The sequence below is a fragment of the Trypanosoma melophagium genome, assembly GCF_022059095.1.
Source record: "Trypanosoma melophagium isolate St. Kilda chromosome Unknown ctg10segment3, whole genome shotgun sequence".
NCBI classification, from domain to species: Eukaryota; Euglenozoa; class Kinetoplastea; order Trypanosomatida; family Trypanosomatidae; genus Trypanosoma; species Trypanosoma melophagium.
Window position 1 is genome coordinate 161,397 of NW_027125136.1, and position 18,104 is coordinate 179,500.

At 40.5% G+C, this 18,104-nt stretch overlaps 7 protein-coding genes across 7 annotated transcripts; all 7 read right to left on the reverse strand.

Moving 5' to 3' along the window:
- Positions 1 to 343: 343 nt before the first annotated feature.
- LSM04_005826 (uncharacterized protein) lies at positions 344 to 6,139 on the reverse strand (the record flags this gene model as incomplete). The annotated part of the gene is made up of 1 exon (XM_067336854.1): positions 344 to 6,139. One exon carries the CDS (start codon positions 6,137 to 6,139, stop codon positions 344 to 346), a length of 5,796 nt encoding a protein of 1,931 aa, XP_067194760.1.
- Positions 6,140 to 6,711: 572 nt separating this feature from the next.
- On the reverse strand, positions 6,712 to 8,391 carry LSM04_005612 (Apoptosis-antagonizing transcription factor; the record flags this gene model as incomplete). Its single annotated transcript, XM_067336865.1, has 1 exon — positions 6,712 to 8,391. The coding sequence occupies one exon, from the start codon at positions 8,389 to 8,391 to the stop codon at positions 6,712 to 6,714; it is 1,680 nt and encodes a 559-aa protein (XP_067194757.1).
- Positions 8,392 to 8,797: 406 nt separating this feature from the next.
- On the reverse strand, positions 8,798 to 9,472 carry LSM04_001657 (uncharacterized protein; the record flags this gene model as incomplete). The annotated part of the gene is made up of 1 exon (XM_067336876.1): positions 8,798 to 9,472. The coding sequence occupies one exon, from the start codon at positions 9,470 to 9,472 to the stop codon at positions 8,798 to 8,800; it is 675 nt and encodes a 224-aa protein (XP_067194696.1).
- A 556-nt stretch (positions 9,473 to 10,028) lies between these two features.
- Positions 10,029 to 12,743, reverse strand: LSM04_008983 (uncharacterized protein; the record flags this gene model as incomplete). Its single annotated transcript, XM_067336888.1, has 1 exon — positions 10,029 to 12,743. One exon carries the CDS (start codon positions 12,741 to 12,743, stop codon positions 10,029 to 10,031), a length of 2,715 nt encoding a protein of 904 aa, XP_067194809.1.
- Positions 12,744 to 13,176: 433 nt separating this feature from the next.
- On the reverse strand, positions 13,177 to 13,902 carry LSM04_001419 (Transcription elongation factor 1; the record flags this gene model as incomplete). The annotated part of the gene is made up of 1 exon (XM_067336899.1): positions 13,177 to 13,902. One exon carries the CDS (start codon positions 13,900 to 13,902, stop codon positions 13,177 to 13,179), a length of 726 nt encoding a protein of 241 aa, XP_067194692.1.
- A 341-nt stretch (positions 13,903 to 14,243) lies between these two features.
- LSM04_002259 (Transcription elongation factor 1) lies at positions 14,244 to 14,744 on the reverse strand (the record flags this gene model as incomplete). The annotated part of the gene is made up of 1 exon (XM_067336911.1): positions 14,244 to 14,744. The coding sequence occupies one exon, from the start codon at positions 14,742 to 14,744 to the stop codon at positions 14,244 to 14,246; it is 501 nt and encodes a 166-aa protein (XP_067194702.1).
- Positions 14,745 to 15,577: 833 nt separating this feature from the next.
- On the reverse strand, positions 15,578 to 17,914 carry LSM04_004764 (Helicase; the record flags this gene model as incomplete). The annotated part of the gene is made up of 1 exon (XM_067336922.1): positions 15,578 to 17,914. The coding sequence occupies one exon, from the start codon at positions 17,912 to 17,914 to the stop codon at positions 15,578 to 15,580; it is 2,337 nt and encodes a 778-aa protein (XP_067194739.1).
- Positions 17,915 to 18,104: the final 190 nt, after the last annotated feature.

Below are 18,104 nucleotides of genomic sequence, written 5' to 3' on the forward strand. Positions count from 1 at the left end.
AAATAAAACAAATAATTAGAAAATATACATATACTAAATCTTTTCATTATTTTCAACTGTTTATACTTTACTCTTACATGTATATATATATATCTTACCAGAAGCTGCAACATGTGATACAAATTTGCAAAATCCCACACACAAAATTCCACTTTCCTTTGCTCTTGTTCACTCGCTCATTCACCAAATTACCATCCGTACACCCCACCCCACTTCTCTTTCTTTCAGATACACAGAGGAAAGAGAAAGAGAAAGAGTTTCTCCAGTTAAACATAGATTCACAAATAACTGTTTAAAAAGGATCATTATCACCGGAGGACAGACTCCAGAATTCTCATTTTTATCACTGAGAATCTTTTTCCTTTTCTTCCTCTTCTTCTTCCATACGTGGTTCCTTCTTAGTTGAATCACTACAAGCACCATCATCTTCCTCACGTTTTCTTTTTTTATTACTTTTCACTACTTGTTGACCTTCCCCCAGTGATAATGCATCACTCTTGGTATTATCCTTGGACAATGATGCTTCATCATCGTAGTGTCTCTCCATGGATGAGACGTCCTTATCAACATCAACATCATCATCATCATCGTCTGGATGCCGTTCAGATTCCTCATTACTTATTTCACTTTCATTACAACTAAGATCTTCACTTAAAAGAGAGCTACGGGCACCACTATCATCATTTGGCGCGTTCTCCTCTTCGTCCTCCTCCTCTACGTCATCACTTTCATCATCCCGCTCTTCTTCTTCAGCTAATGCAGTTTCAGGGAATTCCACCGTAGCTCTATCATCATCATTTTCGATTTCATTGGCTGCAACTTCCACTTCCACTCCGTCTGTACCAAGTTTCTCCGATTGACCTTCCCTTTTAGCAGCTGCAATATCCAGAGCTAAAAGTGACCGTATATATGCCTCCCGTGTTTTCCACAATTTCTTCCATGCCTCCATCCGTTTCTCCACTTCACTTTTCTGATTTTTCTGTTGTTGCCACTGAAGTATGGGATTAACTCCCATCACTGGAAGTGCTGTCACTAACATAGTCTTCTTTTGCTTTCTGTTATCATAGAGTGTCTTTAAAACAGCTGTGGCAGAGGCATAACAGGATGAACTGCGAACTGCATGTGGGGTAACAGCGCTAATAAGCCACTCTGTAGCACACAGTGTTTCAGGAAAAGCGGGTGTATTTCGTGTGAGACGCTCTAATACAAGAAAAACATTACGGTGTAGGAATGGAATATCCTTCTGATGCAATAATAGCTGGACTATAGCTCTACAAAGGTAAGCCTCAAGTTGGACTGAATATGCTGATACAACAGCGAATTCATCATTCTCATTCTCTCTGGTATCTTTTCCTTCTTCTTCTTTTACCTTGCTGTTATTACCTTCATCCTCATTTACTTCTTTTACTGTTGCATGTGATGCCAATATATTCATTAAAGGTCGTGGTTTTGGCTCCAAATATGAAATCAGTATTTCTGTGGAAAAATTTGCTGAAGAGGCGGCCATTGTACCACTATTTGATAATGCATCTGTTGCCCCACTTCCACTTCCTCCTTCTGTTGTTGTCTTTGTGTCTGTTGTTGTTGTTGTTGTTGTTGTTGCTCCTGCTACATCCTTTTTTACGGAGGAAGGTATAGGTATATCTAACGCCTTCTCATGTAGGGCAGTTAGTAGTAAGCTTAATAGAAAACCCAAACGTTTACATTCCCCATCTGTGAGACCGACAAAGAATGTCATGGCAGCTGTCACTAGCGAAAATACTACATTCATAACACGTTTATGATCGCCTGTTATACCACTCTCGGTTTTCGTAGCATCAAGTAACCACTTAAGGAAGTAGTAAACAAAGAACGTGTCTTCTAGACTTAATAAGGCACGTGGGAGAAGATATGATGTTGCGAATGCGACAGGTTCATTTAGTACACCACTGCGAAGTACATCATTTAATAATGCCGACCTCGTCTCTTTGCACTGCTGGTAAAGTTTTCTATGAGCCTCCTTCTCAAAACGCACCTGTCGTGTCTGTTCCTGCAACCAACGAACAGATGGATCCCTAGCCATTAATATACTGCTATTATTATTATTATTATTATTATTATTACTAGAAGCAGCTGCAGCTTTAAGAAGGGCGGTAACGTGATTAAAGAAGTAGTTAATTTCCCTTATAGCTGCTGTATATACAGTGTCATCAAAAACAAAGTGCGCAGGGGTGTAATACGATAGTTTCTGCAGAAAAGTAAAAGGGATAGCACCATCAATACCTTTAAAGTTTGATACACTCTTAACATAAACATCCACATCAGATGGCATTACAGTAAATATAGCGTCAATATTTGAATTTTTCTGTTCATCTGATATATTACGCCTCACTTCCTTCGCAGCAAAACGGGCTGTAAGACGAAGAGCGACATGTGGCATCGCCACCATAAATATTTCATCCGCCGGTGGTCCTTGCGGCAGTAGTGTCTCTAATGTAAGTAACAAGTCATTAATAACATTGTAGTCTTTTGCACATGTTAACAACACAAGTTGCATAGTCCCTGCGAGATCTGCCTGGGCGGCGTAGATCCTACTATGCAGTCGACACAAGTGCAACAGCAGCGCTTGACCAAGTGTAAACTCCACTCCACCATTATTCACCGAAGAATCATGTCCATCTCCATTCTCTACATGATTATTATTCATCTCCTGCTTTCCCTCCCCCTCCTCTTCTGCTTCCTCATCATCCTTATTATTATTACCATCACTATCCGTATTATTATGATTATTCTCTTCATCCTCCTCATCCTCCCACTCATCCCTCTGCACGGGTATAGTACACCTTTCCTGCAGTGTACGCCGCAGCATCGCCCCCGCCGCGGCCCGCACCGCCGGCGTAAATGTCGAACTCCACCGCCCACGCCGAAACGACTCCCCGGCGCCTTTCGCAAACCACTGCGTAGATGCGGGGGAAATTAAGGCCCGTACTTGGGCTTCACTGTACTGTTCCTCATGCTCCGGGGTGTGGTCCAGCAAACCGCGGAGAACCGCCTGCAATAACTCCAGACCAAAGACAATGGAGGCGCGTGCCTCACGTCGTAATGCGTATTCTGCAGCTCGCAGGAGTAAGACACCATCAAAACTGCGTGGATTATCACGCCAGAGAACAGCGAGAAATGTGGCGATATGTCCAACACGACTGGCATCTGCACCACCTAGTCGCTCCTCTTCGGCGTATTGCCTCATTAAAAGTAGACCTTCATGCGTAATAAGTGTAAGAACAGCCGCTGGGGCACCTTTAAGTAATCGAGTATGAATACGTAGAAAATTATTATTATATCCAACGGCTTGCTGAAACAGTTTCTCTCCCACAAGTAAGGGATTGGCGTAAATCATCGGTTGTAAGAGACTTCTGTAGCGATTCACATTAGCCTCTGTCAGACGCTTTAGTGATTGCGTAAAGAGTGCCGCAAGTTCTTTAGATCGAAGTGTATCATGTGGAGCTCGATGAAACGGTAAAGAACCAGAAAAATCAGCAATAGTAGATAATGATGATGATGATGCAGGGGATGAAGAGGAATAAGGCTGTGGTGTTCTCAATAGAGAATTTATCCATACATCAGTATGTAAGAACTCAACAGGATTAGTACCAAAACGTACAGATGGCGCTTCTTCTTTCATGAGTGTCAGAAGCAGCAGTACACGGTCATATAGAACAGGAGAAGGAGAAATAACACGCATACATGGCATAACAATATGAATAAGATAACGTTCTGCCAAACCAAGTGCGGTTCTACACAACATAGCATAGTCTACACTATTACTTTTGTTTACTCCATTAGTACCGCTTTCTTTTCCTTCATTTTCATTTCTATCCGTTTCTTGATCTTGATCTTGTAATTGCTGCTTCAATTCGGACCTTACGAAGTTTAGGAATTTACTACACTCCTTCGCTATCCCTTCTACCAAGTTACACAGAAAAGTCTGCGATGCCAAATACGCATTAACAGCTGAAAGCAATGGGTGGTATATTTCAAGTTCTCGAAGAGGTGCTGAAAGTTCACCACGTTTTTCCCCTTGTCCATTATTTTCTGTTTCAGATTTTTCTTCTATTTCTTTTAAAATGGCTTCAACACGTTTAACCACATTACTAGCAATACTACCACCCCCACCAGGCATAGCCAAAGAAGGGACCAGACACACATTTATCCCCATCTCTGTTTGAAATTGAGTTATAGTAGTAGCGGCGATTCCAGGAAGTCCCATATTTAGGAGTTCCATCACAAATCGACACGGTGTTATATGCTGCACGGATGCTGTTTGCTTTGCATTTGCACCTGCTGTACCAACAGGAGGCTTACTGGTAGAATTACTATTACTAGCACCGGCAGTAGTACTAGTAGTATTAGTAGTATTACTAGTAGAACCAGTTACTTTTTGCTTATCATCTACAAGATACTGATTCCACGTTGGACATGCAGCTGGAAATACCATTTTAGCAAAACGAGATCCAGTCATTTCGCCACTCACTGGAGTAGGTTCATCATCCTCATTCATATTATTGCTAATACCACTACTGTTATTATTATTATTATTGTTAGTAATAGCCGTGCGTGAATTGTACCGCTGTTGTCGCCGTCGTACGCTTCCTGCTTCAACTGCGGTAAAAATAAGTTCACTACGTGCCTCTTTAACATAGTGATCAAGTGCCGCCGTAAGTGAGGCAAGCGCAGTACCAGGAAGTGTCGCAGATGGTTCTGCCGCCTCCTGCATACCTGAAGGGCATGCAACAGCAAAGTGGTAAATAACAAATGCTGTGCGTAAACTACATACTTCGGTTAAATACAAACAAAGAGCTAATCGTTGTCGTCCATCGGCGTGATGCGTTGGGGAGAGACCAATACGAAGTTGCATACAAAATGTAAAGAGATGAACAGCGAGAAATGGACGAATATGTAAACGTTCAAGTAATCGACCAATAGGTGGAAAATGTATATACCGCCATTGTGTCTCTGTATGTGGAGAGAAGGTTGAGCGGGGTGGATGTGACCACCGAGATGTTTCCCCACGCTTTGGTAATATATAACTAGCACTCAACACAGCTCCAATAACAGTAACCAATAGGAAAGTGTGTACTTGACCTTCTCCAAGAACATAACCAAGTTGTTCACTATACTCTTCTATAAGTTTTCTTTCTGCCTTATCTTGTAGGTTAATAGATTGTACTTGATTCTCGCGTTGGTGCTGCAGTTCCTCCCATTTTGACATAAAGGCATGTAGAATATGTAATAATTGATATGTTGTGCCTGGTGCTTGGGCGACAATATGTGGACAGAAGGATTTGCAAAGAATGGCTGTACGGCGAAATCGTGTTCGGGCTACAGTAGCATTAAATGTCTCCTGTGAGATTGCACCCCAAGCAGCAATAGCAACTTTCTCACTATTACTGCTATTCTCATTATTATTATTATTATTATTATTATTATTATTATTATTATTATTATTATTATTATTATTATTATTATTATTATTATTATTATTATTATTATTATTATTATTATTATTATTATTAATTCCCTTTCCTTCTGTTGTAGTATTTAACCCCTGAGACTGTGCCGCACACTCACGAAAGAACTGCAGCCATGCACTAAAGTCACCTCCTCGTGCTGACAATTGCTGCAAAAATACACAAAGAAAACAGAACCAAAATGGGTGTTCAGACATCATCTTATCTTTTTCACTTTTCTCACTACCCACAGATACAACCTTATCTGCATCCTCACCATCACCATCAACAGAAGAGATTAGACATAAATCTTGAGAAAATATTCCACTGGAGATTGCTATTGCTGCCGCCTTCACACCTTCTGGTAGAGACGATGCACTATTTTCATGAGATGTAACTACTGTATAACAGTGTAGTAATGTGACTAAACGCATTAGATAATTCTCCAATGGTGTAGGTGTTGCAGCTACAAGAAAGGAATCTACTGCCACACGCATACATCTTTGTTGTTCTGCGTGACTCATCTCATTCGTGATTCCAATTACTGTGAGTAGTTCTGAGACAAATGTCTGCGTAACACTTTGCTTGACTGTCGAACATCTACTTGACTCTGCTTTGCTGCTATTAAGAAGTGTGAGGAGCGTCTCGTCCATGTGAAAATATTGATTTCTCTCTCCACACACCCTTTTTCGTTATTGCCGTTGCTCTTTTCGTTCCTTCTTTCTTTCTCTCTCTCTCTCTCTCTCCACCTTCTCTTTCTATGTAGTTACTCAACGAAAAAAACCCACTGAAGGAAAGGAGAAAAAGGCAAGAAAAAAAAAAGAGCGTCTGAATTAGAACAAACATACACACCCATAGAAAAAAAAAAAAAATGAATTCAAGCTCCACTACAAGTATTGGTGTATACGCCCATAAAAAAATAAAACGAAATATTCATGAACACCATAGTAGACCTCTTCACTCTCTGCATAGGCGTTTTTTTTTATTTTTTTCAATCAATCATTCATTCATTTTATCGAGCTCATCCATCCATGCATGCATGTAGTCCTTTCATTCTCTTTCTTTTCCGTTATTGATGTTTTCTTTTTTTTCTTCTTAATATACGTGACACCAAAACACATTTTATATAAGGATTCTAAAGAAGAATAAAAACCTATTCTATCTTATCCTTTTCCATCAACCGGGGACACCTATATATATATATGATACGGTACTAATTCAAATATTATTGAAATAGTGAGTTTACCATCACCTCATGTTGTTCGTTGTATGTATATGGCACAGGCATCAGGAAGCCCACTAACTTTGGACGGGGTTCATAGTTCACTGATTTACCTTTAGTAAGCCTGTGAAACCCACGCTTAGATGGAACTGCAGTCGCACGTAAAGAGTGCTGTTCTTCCAATATTTGTTGTTGTTCCTGCTGCAGTCGTGCCACTCCACCACGACGTACCACTTCTCGCAGGAATTCTGCATCATCGTAAATTTCATCATCATTATCACCTGCTGCTATATGAAGAGCTCGTGCCGCTTTTCCCTCAGCAGACACTGTGGCTTGGTGATGTTCAGGGTGAGCAAGGATGAAAACATGAGATCGGTTTTTCTGTACTTTAGCACGTAGTCGTGCTTTACTTTCGAGAATAGCACGAATTTGATGTAATAACGGTTGAGAAATAGTGCGTAATTTCACACTGTTGGGTTGTACAAGTTTAGCTCCCCAGTACCCAATACACTCATCCACATCTTTCATCATACGTCTGTGGCAGGCATTCATCTCCTTAAAGTTAGGAGAAACTGTACACTGCCCCTCCTGTGATTTCTGCTTTTGTTTTGACTCCTTACCATCACTTGCGAGTGAGTAGAAAGTAGAAAGTAATGTATTCAGCGAGTCTACAACCTCATCCACTCCCGAACGTATTTCTCCCCCATCACTCTTTAGAAAGTCTGGGAGGGCATAATATTGTGGAAAAGCCACCGCCCGAACCACTACAGGCTGTAACTTTAAACGTACACGTAATAATTGCGAGTAGAGCATTACATAATGACGTACGGCGGCTTGTGCCCGTTGACGTTCTTTGGCGCGTGGATCATCTTTATCACCCTCTGCTGTTTCTTTAGCCATTAACTCCATTTGCGCATTTCGCAGGGACTCGAGCTGCTCAAGAATATTCCCCTCATCATCTCCACCAATAGAACGTCGTAGGGCTTGTTTCTTGGCCTGTCGAGCTTTAAGCCATGCAATGTACTCTTCCTCTGTTTCTGGTTGACCACCACCACTCGTGCGTTTTCGTTTTTTCCCACGCAACGTCTCTGCCGCTGATCTTTCCTCACTCTCATAATAATAATAATTATTATTATAGTAATCATCCTCATCCTCATTATTAGCATTATCATCACTGTTAATAGCAGCTGTTCCATTCATTGGAATATCTCCAAAGTCGTCATCATCTTCATGCTCGTCCATCTCCAGAGCCCCAAATATCCCGTCCATTGCGGCTTCCACATCCACCGGAGTGGCGGCATATTCGCCTGTTGAGAGTGAGGCATCTAGTGGACCACGTCGACGTAATTTCGTTCGTTTCTTCTCTTCTTGTTGCTCTTGTTGAAGACGTTCGGTTTTCTTCCGCTTCGCCGCTGGCCCTGTTTCATGCTGTTGAAGATATCTATTATTATCATTATCATTATAACAATCCTCCTCTCCAATACCACCGTCCTCGTGGTAGTCGTCGATGTGCGGTCCATCCCCGCCTCCATCATCCCATGCATCTGTCTCATCAAATTGCCCCTTCTCATCTGCAAACTGTTCATTAATGATATCACTCATCGATTTCTTCATCGTCGATCGGCGACGCATGATGGACGAGGAGGAGGAAGAAGAGGAGAATTGGCCACGGCGCGCAGACATGACTGCACACAGACACACAAACACGGTACTGCCTCTTCTCAACCTTTTTTCCCTCTTGCTTTTTTTCCTTTCTTCCTACAACCAAGAAGAATACATATTAAAATAAAAGAAGTATTGGTAAAAGCAGTATCAAGAAGGAGGAAAAAAAAAAAAAAAAAAAATAATAATAATAATAATAATAATAATAATAATAATAATAATAATAATAATAATAATAAATAACAACAACAGTATAGATAGGCATTATCCGAAAAAGAAAAAAAATGTGTCAAAGGTAGTAACAGAGTGGAAGGATACAGTGTGAATAAATATATAAATATATACACTGATTCCACGGAGATCCCAGGTATATGTGTCCAAATTTGAAACAAAAAAAATACATAATATGTGGGAGTAATGTTAGTATTTACACGCCAAGCTCACGAAGTTCTTCCTCCAACGTTTCCGGCTTCCGTCCAACATCGCGTTTTTGATTCTGCCGCTCTCGTTGCTGTTTCTTCTTTCCTTTCTTATTAGAGTAATAATAATAATTATTATTACCCTCATTATACGATATTAAAGGCTTCTTTGCATCATTCTCATCATGGGACAATGGTACAACCACCATATTTTTGCTTACTATTTTATCTGTCGTATTTTTATTAACTTCTTCTTCTTCCCCTTCCTCCTCATCATCTTCACTATTCATTTTTTGATTCTGCACTAGTGTGGATGCCATTCCTCCTTCACGCTTCAGAGTTGCATGCAAAGAACACTTTTCTGGCGTATATTTTTCCCGCATTCGCCGTGTATCGGGAAGCGTTCGCAGTCGTACAGGCACAGTTTGCAGAACCCCACGACTGCAGAGATCTTTGTATAGAAATAAACGTCTATTATTTTGACTGTAGTAATTCCCGGCGCCGTCTGTGAATACGGCGAGAAGGGGTAAATCATGAGGGGCGAGTTCGCGGCGAATAAACTGATCACGTGTACTGGCAATCGTACGACCACAGGAGAAAACCCCACGAATACGAGAAAAGGTAAAATACACAATCTTAGGATCTAATTCCACAATCACCTCAGAAGATTCTTTTTTCGGCATTGTCATAAACTAACTGGTTATTATTATTATTATTATTATTATTATTATTATTATTATTATTATTATTATTACTTGATTGGGTAATATATGTGTAATTTTAACTTTTTCTTTTTGTCACCACTATCGCACGTCAACACTCTGCTTTGGTTCTGTGTAACCAGCAATCACCAATGCGAGAAAAAAAAAAAAAACACGATACTTTTCTCTGTTTCTGTTACTTCCTTTTTTATTTGAGGTTACACATATGTAAACGTATAAAAATAAATGATAATAGCAAAAAAGTTACAGAGCGAACAAAAGAAGAGAAGAAAAGTAAATAAAAACAACAACAAAACAGACGCCACTACAATAAAATAAAAAAAAAAATACACAAACACACTAATCATAATGTTGACTTTATTACATTCTTTACGTATGTGACCATTTTTTTTTTGAACATTTTATCCCAAACAACCAAGTATCGCCTCATTTGTACAAAAATACACATACACACACAAACACAAACAGAATTCCTTCGTCTCCATTATTTTTTTGTTCTTCACCACTTTCCTCTTTCCTACACGGTAGGGGTATGTGAAGGTAGGGATAGCCTGGGGACAAAGTATGGATTTTCGCCACTCCACTTTTCTTGTGCTCGTCGCCGCACCTCATCTGTAGAAATTTCCATTTTATTTTTTTCCACCTCCTCACCACTAGGAATAGTATTATTATTATTATTATTATTATTATTATTATTATCATCATCATTAGTAGTAGTAGTAGTAGTAGTAGTAGTAGTAGTAGTGGTATTAGTAGAAGAAGAATCAAATTCTTCTTTTGATTTGGCATTCCCTCTGTTATCTTCCTCATCCTCATTGCCATTATCTACTGTTGCACTCGCCTCACTAGATGTCTTCACTACACTGCTAGAACCACCAATACCGCTAGTATTACTATTACTATCACTATTACTACTGTCCTTCTCTGCATTTGAGGTCTTTGATTGGGTTTCAACACCCACACAAACATTTAGGAAAGCAAATTCACCAAAGTGGAGATTTTTATCTGTTACTACACCTGCAGAAGGTGGTTTAGTTCCCTCTGGCACGTATACAGAGGGTGCAAAAATACAAACACGACCACCTTTCGACGTTGTACTTTCCGCTACAAGTGTGGGTGTAGCGTCCAGTGATGGATAGATAAGAGATACGGCCATTCCAAGTTTTGCCTCATAACTTATTTTTGACTCCTTTCTTCCTTTATCTGGTGATGCAATAACAAATCTACTCATAGAATTAGGAGTCAAATCGTTACTGTGAACGGAAGAAACGGGTTGCGGGTGAGGCGCAAGATCAAAGTAGATATCTCGAAAATATACCTCTTCCAATTCCAGCACCGGTTCTGGAAGCATCACATTATTGTTGCTTGTACTGTTTCTATCTCCTTCTAAAGTGGTATTAGTATTTGTAGTAGTATTAGTTGTTGTTGTTTTTGTTGTTGTTGTTGTTGCCGCATCTTCCAATGGTAATGATGCATCCTCCACATCCAACTCTATTGGCAGTGAAGGTACTAACTGTCGTTTCAGGAATGCGAAACGTACATCGCGGGTTCGTCGCACATCCATAGTAACCTCAATTCGCTCATCAAGGATACCGAGACGCGTAAAACTATCCACAAATCGAGTAAATACATCCCCACCAGTATGTACACAGACAGTTTCATCCGTTGCTACAGCAGTGCCAATTGCCCGCAGAGGATGCGGCACAATTGTTGGACGAGGTGTAATTGTTGTGAAGAGTCCTGCCAGCGGCGGGAGTAATCGTCCACCAACAAGCGAACGTGGTAGAGTTCCATCTAAGGTATTATTATTATTATTATTATTATTATTATTATTATTATTAAGAGATGGAGCAGCAGTTCCATTTGTATTGAAAGAATGGACGGTGGACTGTCTTCGGTGGGTCTTCACACGGCGAAGAGGAGGACCAGCGGGGGCCCAAATACGACTAGCAGCAATTTCCTTCGCTAACGGCACCGCCGATCCACTTAATTCCCGCACATACGAAAGAACAATGAGATCGTAAATTTCTGTTAAACAATGATGCACTATAGCCGAAAGTCGAGCCTCACCCACTCCATTCACTTCTACGAAACTTGCAGAGTCATACAATTGTGGTTCCAATCCCCATAATGTGATGTGCAGTTCACCAATAACAGCTTCTACGATATCAGCTTTGATTTTACCTGTTCCAAGTTTCTCACGTACACCACGTGGGAGAAGTTCACTTACGCGAAGTGTGTCGAACATAAACTCAAGTGTTACATTCATCTCACATGCATCACGAAAACAGTTAAAAGCATAGGAATGTTGACTATAAGTCCATTGTCTATCAGGGAATAAAATCATCATACGATTAGAGAGATGATTACCCCACGAATTATCTCCAATGTATTCCAATCGTTCAAATGCAACACGACGGCGATGATGTATCTGTTGTGCCATATTGTCAAACGTATCTGGGGCTTGTGCTGCTAATGAAATATCAATTACGTTTAAATCTTTCAACAAGGATAAAAGTTTACCTAGTATTTCACTACGTTGAGTAATACTCCAATGTGGTGATACTAACTGAGGAATACGCTGAAACATTGGTTCATTATAGAGAATATCCGACCAAACGAGATAAATATCATCAATCGGATATCCACGTATCGCTAATAAAGCTAAACTATCCAAAACAACTTCACGACAAGTGTGATTTGTATGACTTGCACGATATGGAGTTGTTATGTGTGTTTTCGCCGGAACCTGTATCTCTTCCATACACAAACGACAGTAATTCTTCGCTTCATCCCTAAAGAAGAGACTTTCAGCAGCAGCAGGACTGCGCAAAGAACGCATTGGTTGTGCCCCATTCTCTTTTGTCGCCGCCGGTGCTGTGGCATCATCAGCAATAAAACTTACATAATTACCGAGTACATCTCCACCAGTACCAGACGATGATGATAATGAAGAAGAAGAACTAGAAATAGCACTACTACTACTACCACTATTATTATTATTATTATTATTATTATCTACACTTCCCCCAATAGTGGCAGAACCAGTAAAAGAGGTAAAACCCACTGTAACACCACGCCGTGCGTAGGATTGAGAGTGTGCGACTTCAACCCGTTCAAGTGCCAGACGATAAGGAGATGTGCTGAAGTGTCGGTACAACGGCGGTGTTATTCCCCGTAAAACACCAGAGAAGTGAATACTTCTGCAAGATCCCCCACGGCACGTTCGCATTTTTTTTTTAGATCTGAAACTCCTCTTCTTCTTCTTTCAGTACCACAATCCTGGTACAATTATACAGTCATTTCCCACAGAAAGGAATATATGAAAAGAAAACCAAAAAGGGAGAGGAGTGAAAGGAGAACAGAAAAAGAAAGAAACCAACAAACAAACAACCTACAATAATATTAATAATAATAATAATAATAATAATAATAATAATAATAATAATAATAATAATAATAAAAAGAAACATGGAGGGATTATTTCACAGTACCTTCTTCTCGAAAGAGTTAGGCAGTTTCGTACGTGATATTCTGCAGATCGTTTACCAGACACAGACGTGTAAGTAAGAACTAAGAAAGTATAAACTGGAGTATCAGGACCAACGCCGTCAAATAAACAAAACCAAAAAAAAAAAAAAAACGTAAACGTCAATGAAACCTCCTCAATCTTCTTCACTGTCTCCGAAAAAAGCATGTACATCCGCTACTTCATCATCTTCTTCATTCTTCTTTTCCTCTGCTTCTGCTTCTTCTTTTTCATTTATCTCTGCTTCGGCTACCTTATCACCCACATTCTCCGCATTATTATAATAACAATTATTATTATTGGTAGTAGTAGGACCGACTGTCGCCAGAATATTGGAGGAAATAGCCAATACACCATCACCAGTGAAGTCTCCAGTATAAAGATCATCATCATTATTAATATCATTATCACTTCCCTCACCACCGGTAGTTGCGATAGTGACACTAGGATGCGCATTCTTTTCTATTCCACGATAGAGTTCATTGAACTTGAAGAATACATCTGCGCGGTTCTCAAGTTTTGGTACAAATGGGGTAGTAAACGGGTACGGTAAATCAACTGGACGTGGTCGTAACGACATACAATATGTGCAGCGAACGACAGCTTCTCGCTCTTTTGTATTTAAATCAACACGTACACTGTTCACCATGCGGCAAACAGGACAATCAAAAGTAGTAAGACACTGTAATGAACGTTGATATTTAGCTGCTGCCGCCTTCTGATACTTGCTTTTATCGCCATTATCTTTCTTAGATCCTTTTTGTAATTTTTTCTGCATAAATGAACGACTGTTGCGGGACAAACGGGGCGCAGAGGATGATGAACCACCGCCATTTTCATTACTGCCTCCTCCTGAGTGCATCTGGTTACGTATATATATATATATATATATATATATATATATATATATATATATATATATACAGACTCCCTCTCTTTCTTCTTTTCTGTTGATGAATAGGGAAGAGAAGCAAAGCGTTTAAATAATGGCAACAAGCATAAATAATAACGGATATGAATCGTATAAGTCATTACAAGAAATGTTAAAAAAAGTATTACGCCAGTTAAACGCGCATTTCTCGTACTCCATTTTTTTTTTCTGTTTCTCTCTCTCTCTCTCCCCCCTTTTTTCTCTCTTCAAGGGTTACATTCCTTCTCTAATACGTGCAGCAGGAATTTCCCCATCATTTAGAAATAGCAATGCTAAAAGGCAAAGTCACCCTCATTTTCTTCTTCCTGTTCTGCAGCAACAGCAGAAGAAAAGAAATGCGATCCATCATCATCATCCTCAAATTCAATACGATGCATGGTATCCGTTCTACCAGCTGTACTTTCCCCACGAGATCCCGCCGCTGCGGCTGCCGTTACAGCCGTCTTTGGTATAAGTTGCACCAAACCCGTTTTGGTCGTCATATCATCTGTCTCAATATTATGTTCATGCAGGAATTCCCGATCCTGCTGCATTAACTCTTCACGAAAGCGGAAAAAAACATCTACTGCCTTTTCTAACGGAAGGAGTGGGTACTCTTTACCAGATCCTGCGCGGCAGGAGCGGCAGTGGAGTTTGGCAGATCCAGTATTTCGCATGAGTCGCACGGCGATAGAGTTCTTCGCATCACATAGCGGACAATCAAAACGTGAGGGGATTTTATATTTACTCTCCTTCTTAATAGGCACTGTGGCCTTTTTCTTTGTCCCACCCATGGCCTAGGGAAAGATAATACTCACAGTATATATATATATATATATGCAGAAAAAAGAAAAAAAGGCAAAAATAAAAACAACCGACAACCAACAACTAACCCTAACAAAAGGCGGAACTCAACAGCAAATTCAACCAATGACTTTCTAATGATAAAGTAAATAAGAGAAAAAAAAAGAGGAAATACACATTAACGCTTAATGTTTTTTATTTGGTTTCGTTCTCATACCTGCTTCCAGTGGTCTCATTACAAGACTCCAGAACTATAATAAAGAAGAAACGACATAAAAGTAAAATGACGAGTCTCCACCTTTTAATAGTAGTAGTAGTAGTAGTAGTAGTAGTAGTAGCAGCGATGGTTACTGTTACTGTTACTGTCGCCACTATACTCTTTTTTTTTCGTTTAGCAGGCGGTCTTCAAAAGGCCTTATGTTTTTTTGTTTGAATTTAAACGCATTTTTTTTTTTTTTTAAGGAAGAAAATGTGGGAACATGTTTCCCTATCAATGTCTTCATAAATAAAACAACAGTCAAAACACATATATACACAGAACTAAAAGTCGAATAGAAGGAAGGAAAACAAAAATGGTATAAACCCATTTCCCATCTCTTCTTTCTCTCTTTCTCTATCACGCACAGAGACAAAGAGAGTCGTAAGGTAAGAGAGTTTGTTGAAAACCAACTATACGAGGAAAAAAAAATATGAAGAAATATTTTTTTTTTATTTCTGTATATACACTCCATATATATAATATGTGTGCGTGTGTGTGTAGTCCTATGCTTATATGAGCAATGTGTTATAATTTTCTTTTTTTTCCTCCCTTTCAATCTTTCATTTACTTTCTTTCCTTTTTGATTGGAGGTTCATTACCATTCTTTCCACTCTGTGGGGCACGTACCACCTTATCCGATGTAGTAGTATTCTTTTTATTACTTTCAAGTGCTGAGGTCCAGTGACCTGCTAGTCGTGCCTGCGTCTTCTTCAGCAATTCATTTGCTTCATCCACTAGCAGTTGTGTTTTATCTGTTGTTGCTGTTTCATTCTTATTATTATTACTATTATCATTATTGTTATTGTTACCATGACTACCTGTGTTTGTGGTTGTGTTAGTATTGACAGACATACTTGTCGGAGGACGATCAAACATAAAGAAGTGCCGCTCATACCGCACCGGCTGCGTTCTCGCAATAGTGGCACTGAGCGCCTTAAACACCGCCACCTCCCCATCCCGCTGGGTCCCACTTGGTCCATTCTTCTGCAATAACATATGTAGATGTCCGGCCCGCATCGCACGGGCTGTACGACCCGCCCGATGTACATATTGCGAAAGTGTCTCGGGTGGGTGGTACATAATCACATGCCCCACATTCGGCACATCCACGCCCCGCATTAACGCATCGGAGGCCACCACGCAGGCATCCGGGGAGGATTTCAATAACGCCCGTCGTCGCTCGCTCTCTGCGGTGAGGGTTGTGAACTCCGTGGCCCGCACGCCGGCGGAAAGAAGAAAATGACCCATCACACGTGCCTCCTCGGCGGAGCGACAGAAGATAAGAATACGTTCCCCAGCATCATCATCACAAAACGGGTACTCGCCTGTGGATGTACTGTTAGGATTATTTGTACTAGTATTATTTGTATTAGTAGTAGCATTATTGGGATGAAGAGGTGTGGTAGAAGTATCGTTATTTTCTTGTCGTCGGCGTCGGCGATGGCCAAGAGCACGATATTCCGCATCCGCGTGTTCTTTATCATCCTCATCATCTTCTTCATATTCATCATCCTCATAATCATCATCGTCCTCCACATCCTTATTATCACTCTTTCTCCCACTCCCGCTCTTCAACAACGTATCCACAGAGTCCTTCAACTGCTCTTGGTCCTGCTGATTTTCCTTTTCTTTCACTGGAGTTGCTACGAGTTTCTCCCCACTTTGTTTAGCAATAATGGATCGAATCAATTTTAACAAAACCGCGTGGCGGTACCAATCTTCTACAAAAACTACATGTTCCTGCAGTCTTGGAGGAAGGGCAAACGATGTGTGTACCAGTTGTTTTCTCGAAATAGGCAAAACCCCAGCTGGATCATTATTTTCATCCTTTTCATCATCATCATCATCATTATTTGCTGCTGCTGCTGCTACACCGCGTTTCTTTCCTTTGGGTTTTTTACTCTTATTATCAAGAGATGGCAAATGCAGTGGTTCCCCCTCATCTTCACGGCTGATATCACTACCGAAAGTGTCCAAAGCAAAGTGACGACAATTACGCAGTCGAACTTCTGATACACGAGCCACATGTGATGAAAGCGTTGCTGAACATAACATTTTATGCAAACTATACGTAAGATGCATAAGTCTTCGTGTGTTACTTTTATCTGTTAACCGGGCAAGTTGTTCCTCTGCAAACCTTTCCACTACCTTTGCAACAAAGTTTGCAAAATTACCAGCAAGTACTTGATCTGCCTCATCAATGACAAGAAAGCGCAGATCAGCAAGAGATAATCCAGCAGTGGCATCCAAATGACGCAACAGACGCTGTGGTGTTGCAATAACAATATCAGCGCGTGAGTAATAACACAACTGTGAGGAACCTGCTATATCGGGACTACCTTCTCCCTTCGTCTTTTCATTGCCATTTCTACCCTTGTTAATATTATTATTATTATTATTATTATTATTATTATTATTATTATCATCATCATCATCCTCTTCCTCATTTATTTCTATTTGTAGTGGATAACGTGATGTAGACGTGTTTGGTAGAACAGCCGCAGCACGCACAAGCGCCTCCGCCTCCTCCTTCACACTATTATCTTTACATAGTGATACCACCGCGATGGAAGTTCCACGTGTGAGTTGCTGCAGTTCGCGAAACACCTGCACCCCGAGTGCTTTAGTAGGCACTAATATTAATGCCCGCAGCCGTGTATGATCCACACCCTTCTTACACTCCGCCACGAGTCGCAGCATTGGGAGTAAATAACACAGTGTCTTTCCACTTCCTGTGGGGGCAGTGAGGCAGACATCCATTGGGAGTCCACTGAGAAGTGCACGTTGAACAGTGGGCACAACTGCCTGCTGAACAGGGAGCGGGGAATTGTAATGTAAGTACTCCTGCAGGGGTCGCAGAAGCCATGAATCACTCTCCCCTAAACAATCATCCCAACTCATTGTTGTTGTTGTCATTGCGTTTTTCTTTGTTTGTTTCCCAGAGCTGGAGAAGATAATGCCTGGGGATCGGAATAAAATTAGCAACAATAACAAGAAGAAGAAAGAAAGAAAAGAAAAAAATTACGGTGCACTATTGTTCGGTTGTATTACTAGTGGTGCTACTGCAAACTGCTGCCGCCCTCCCCTACTT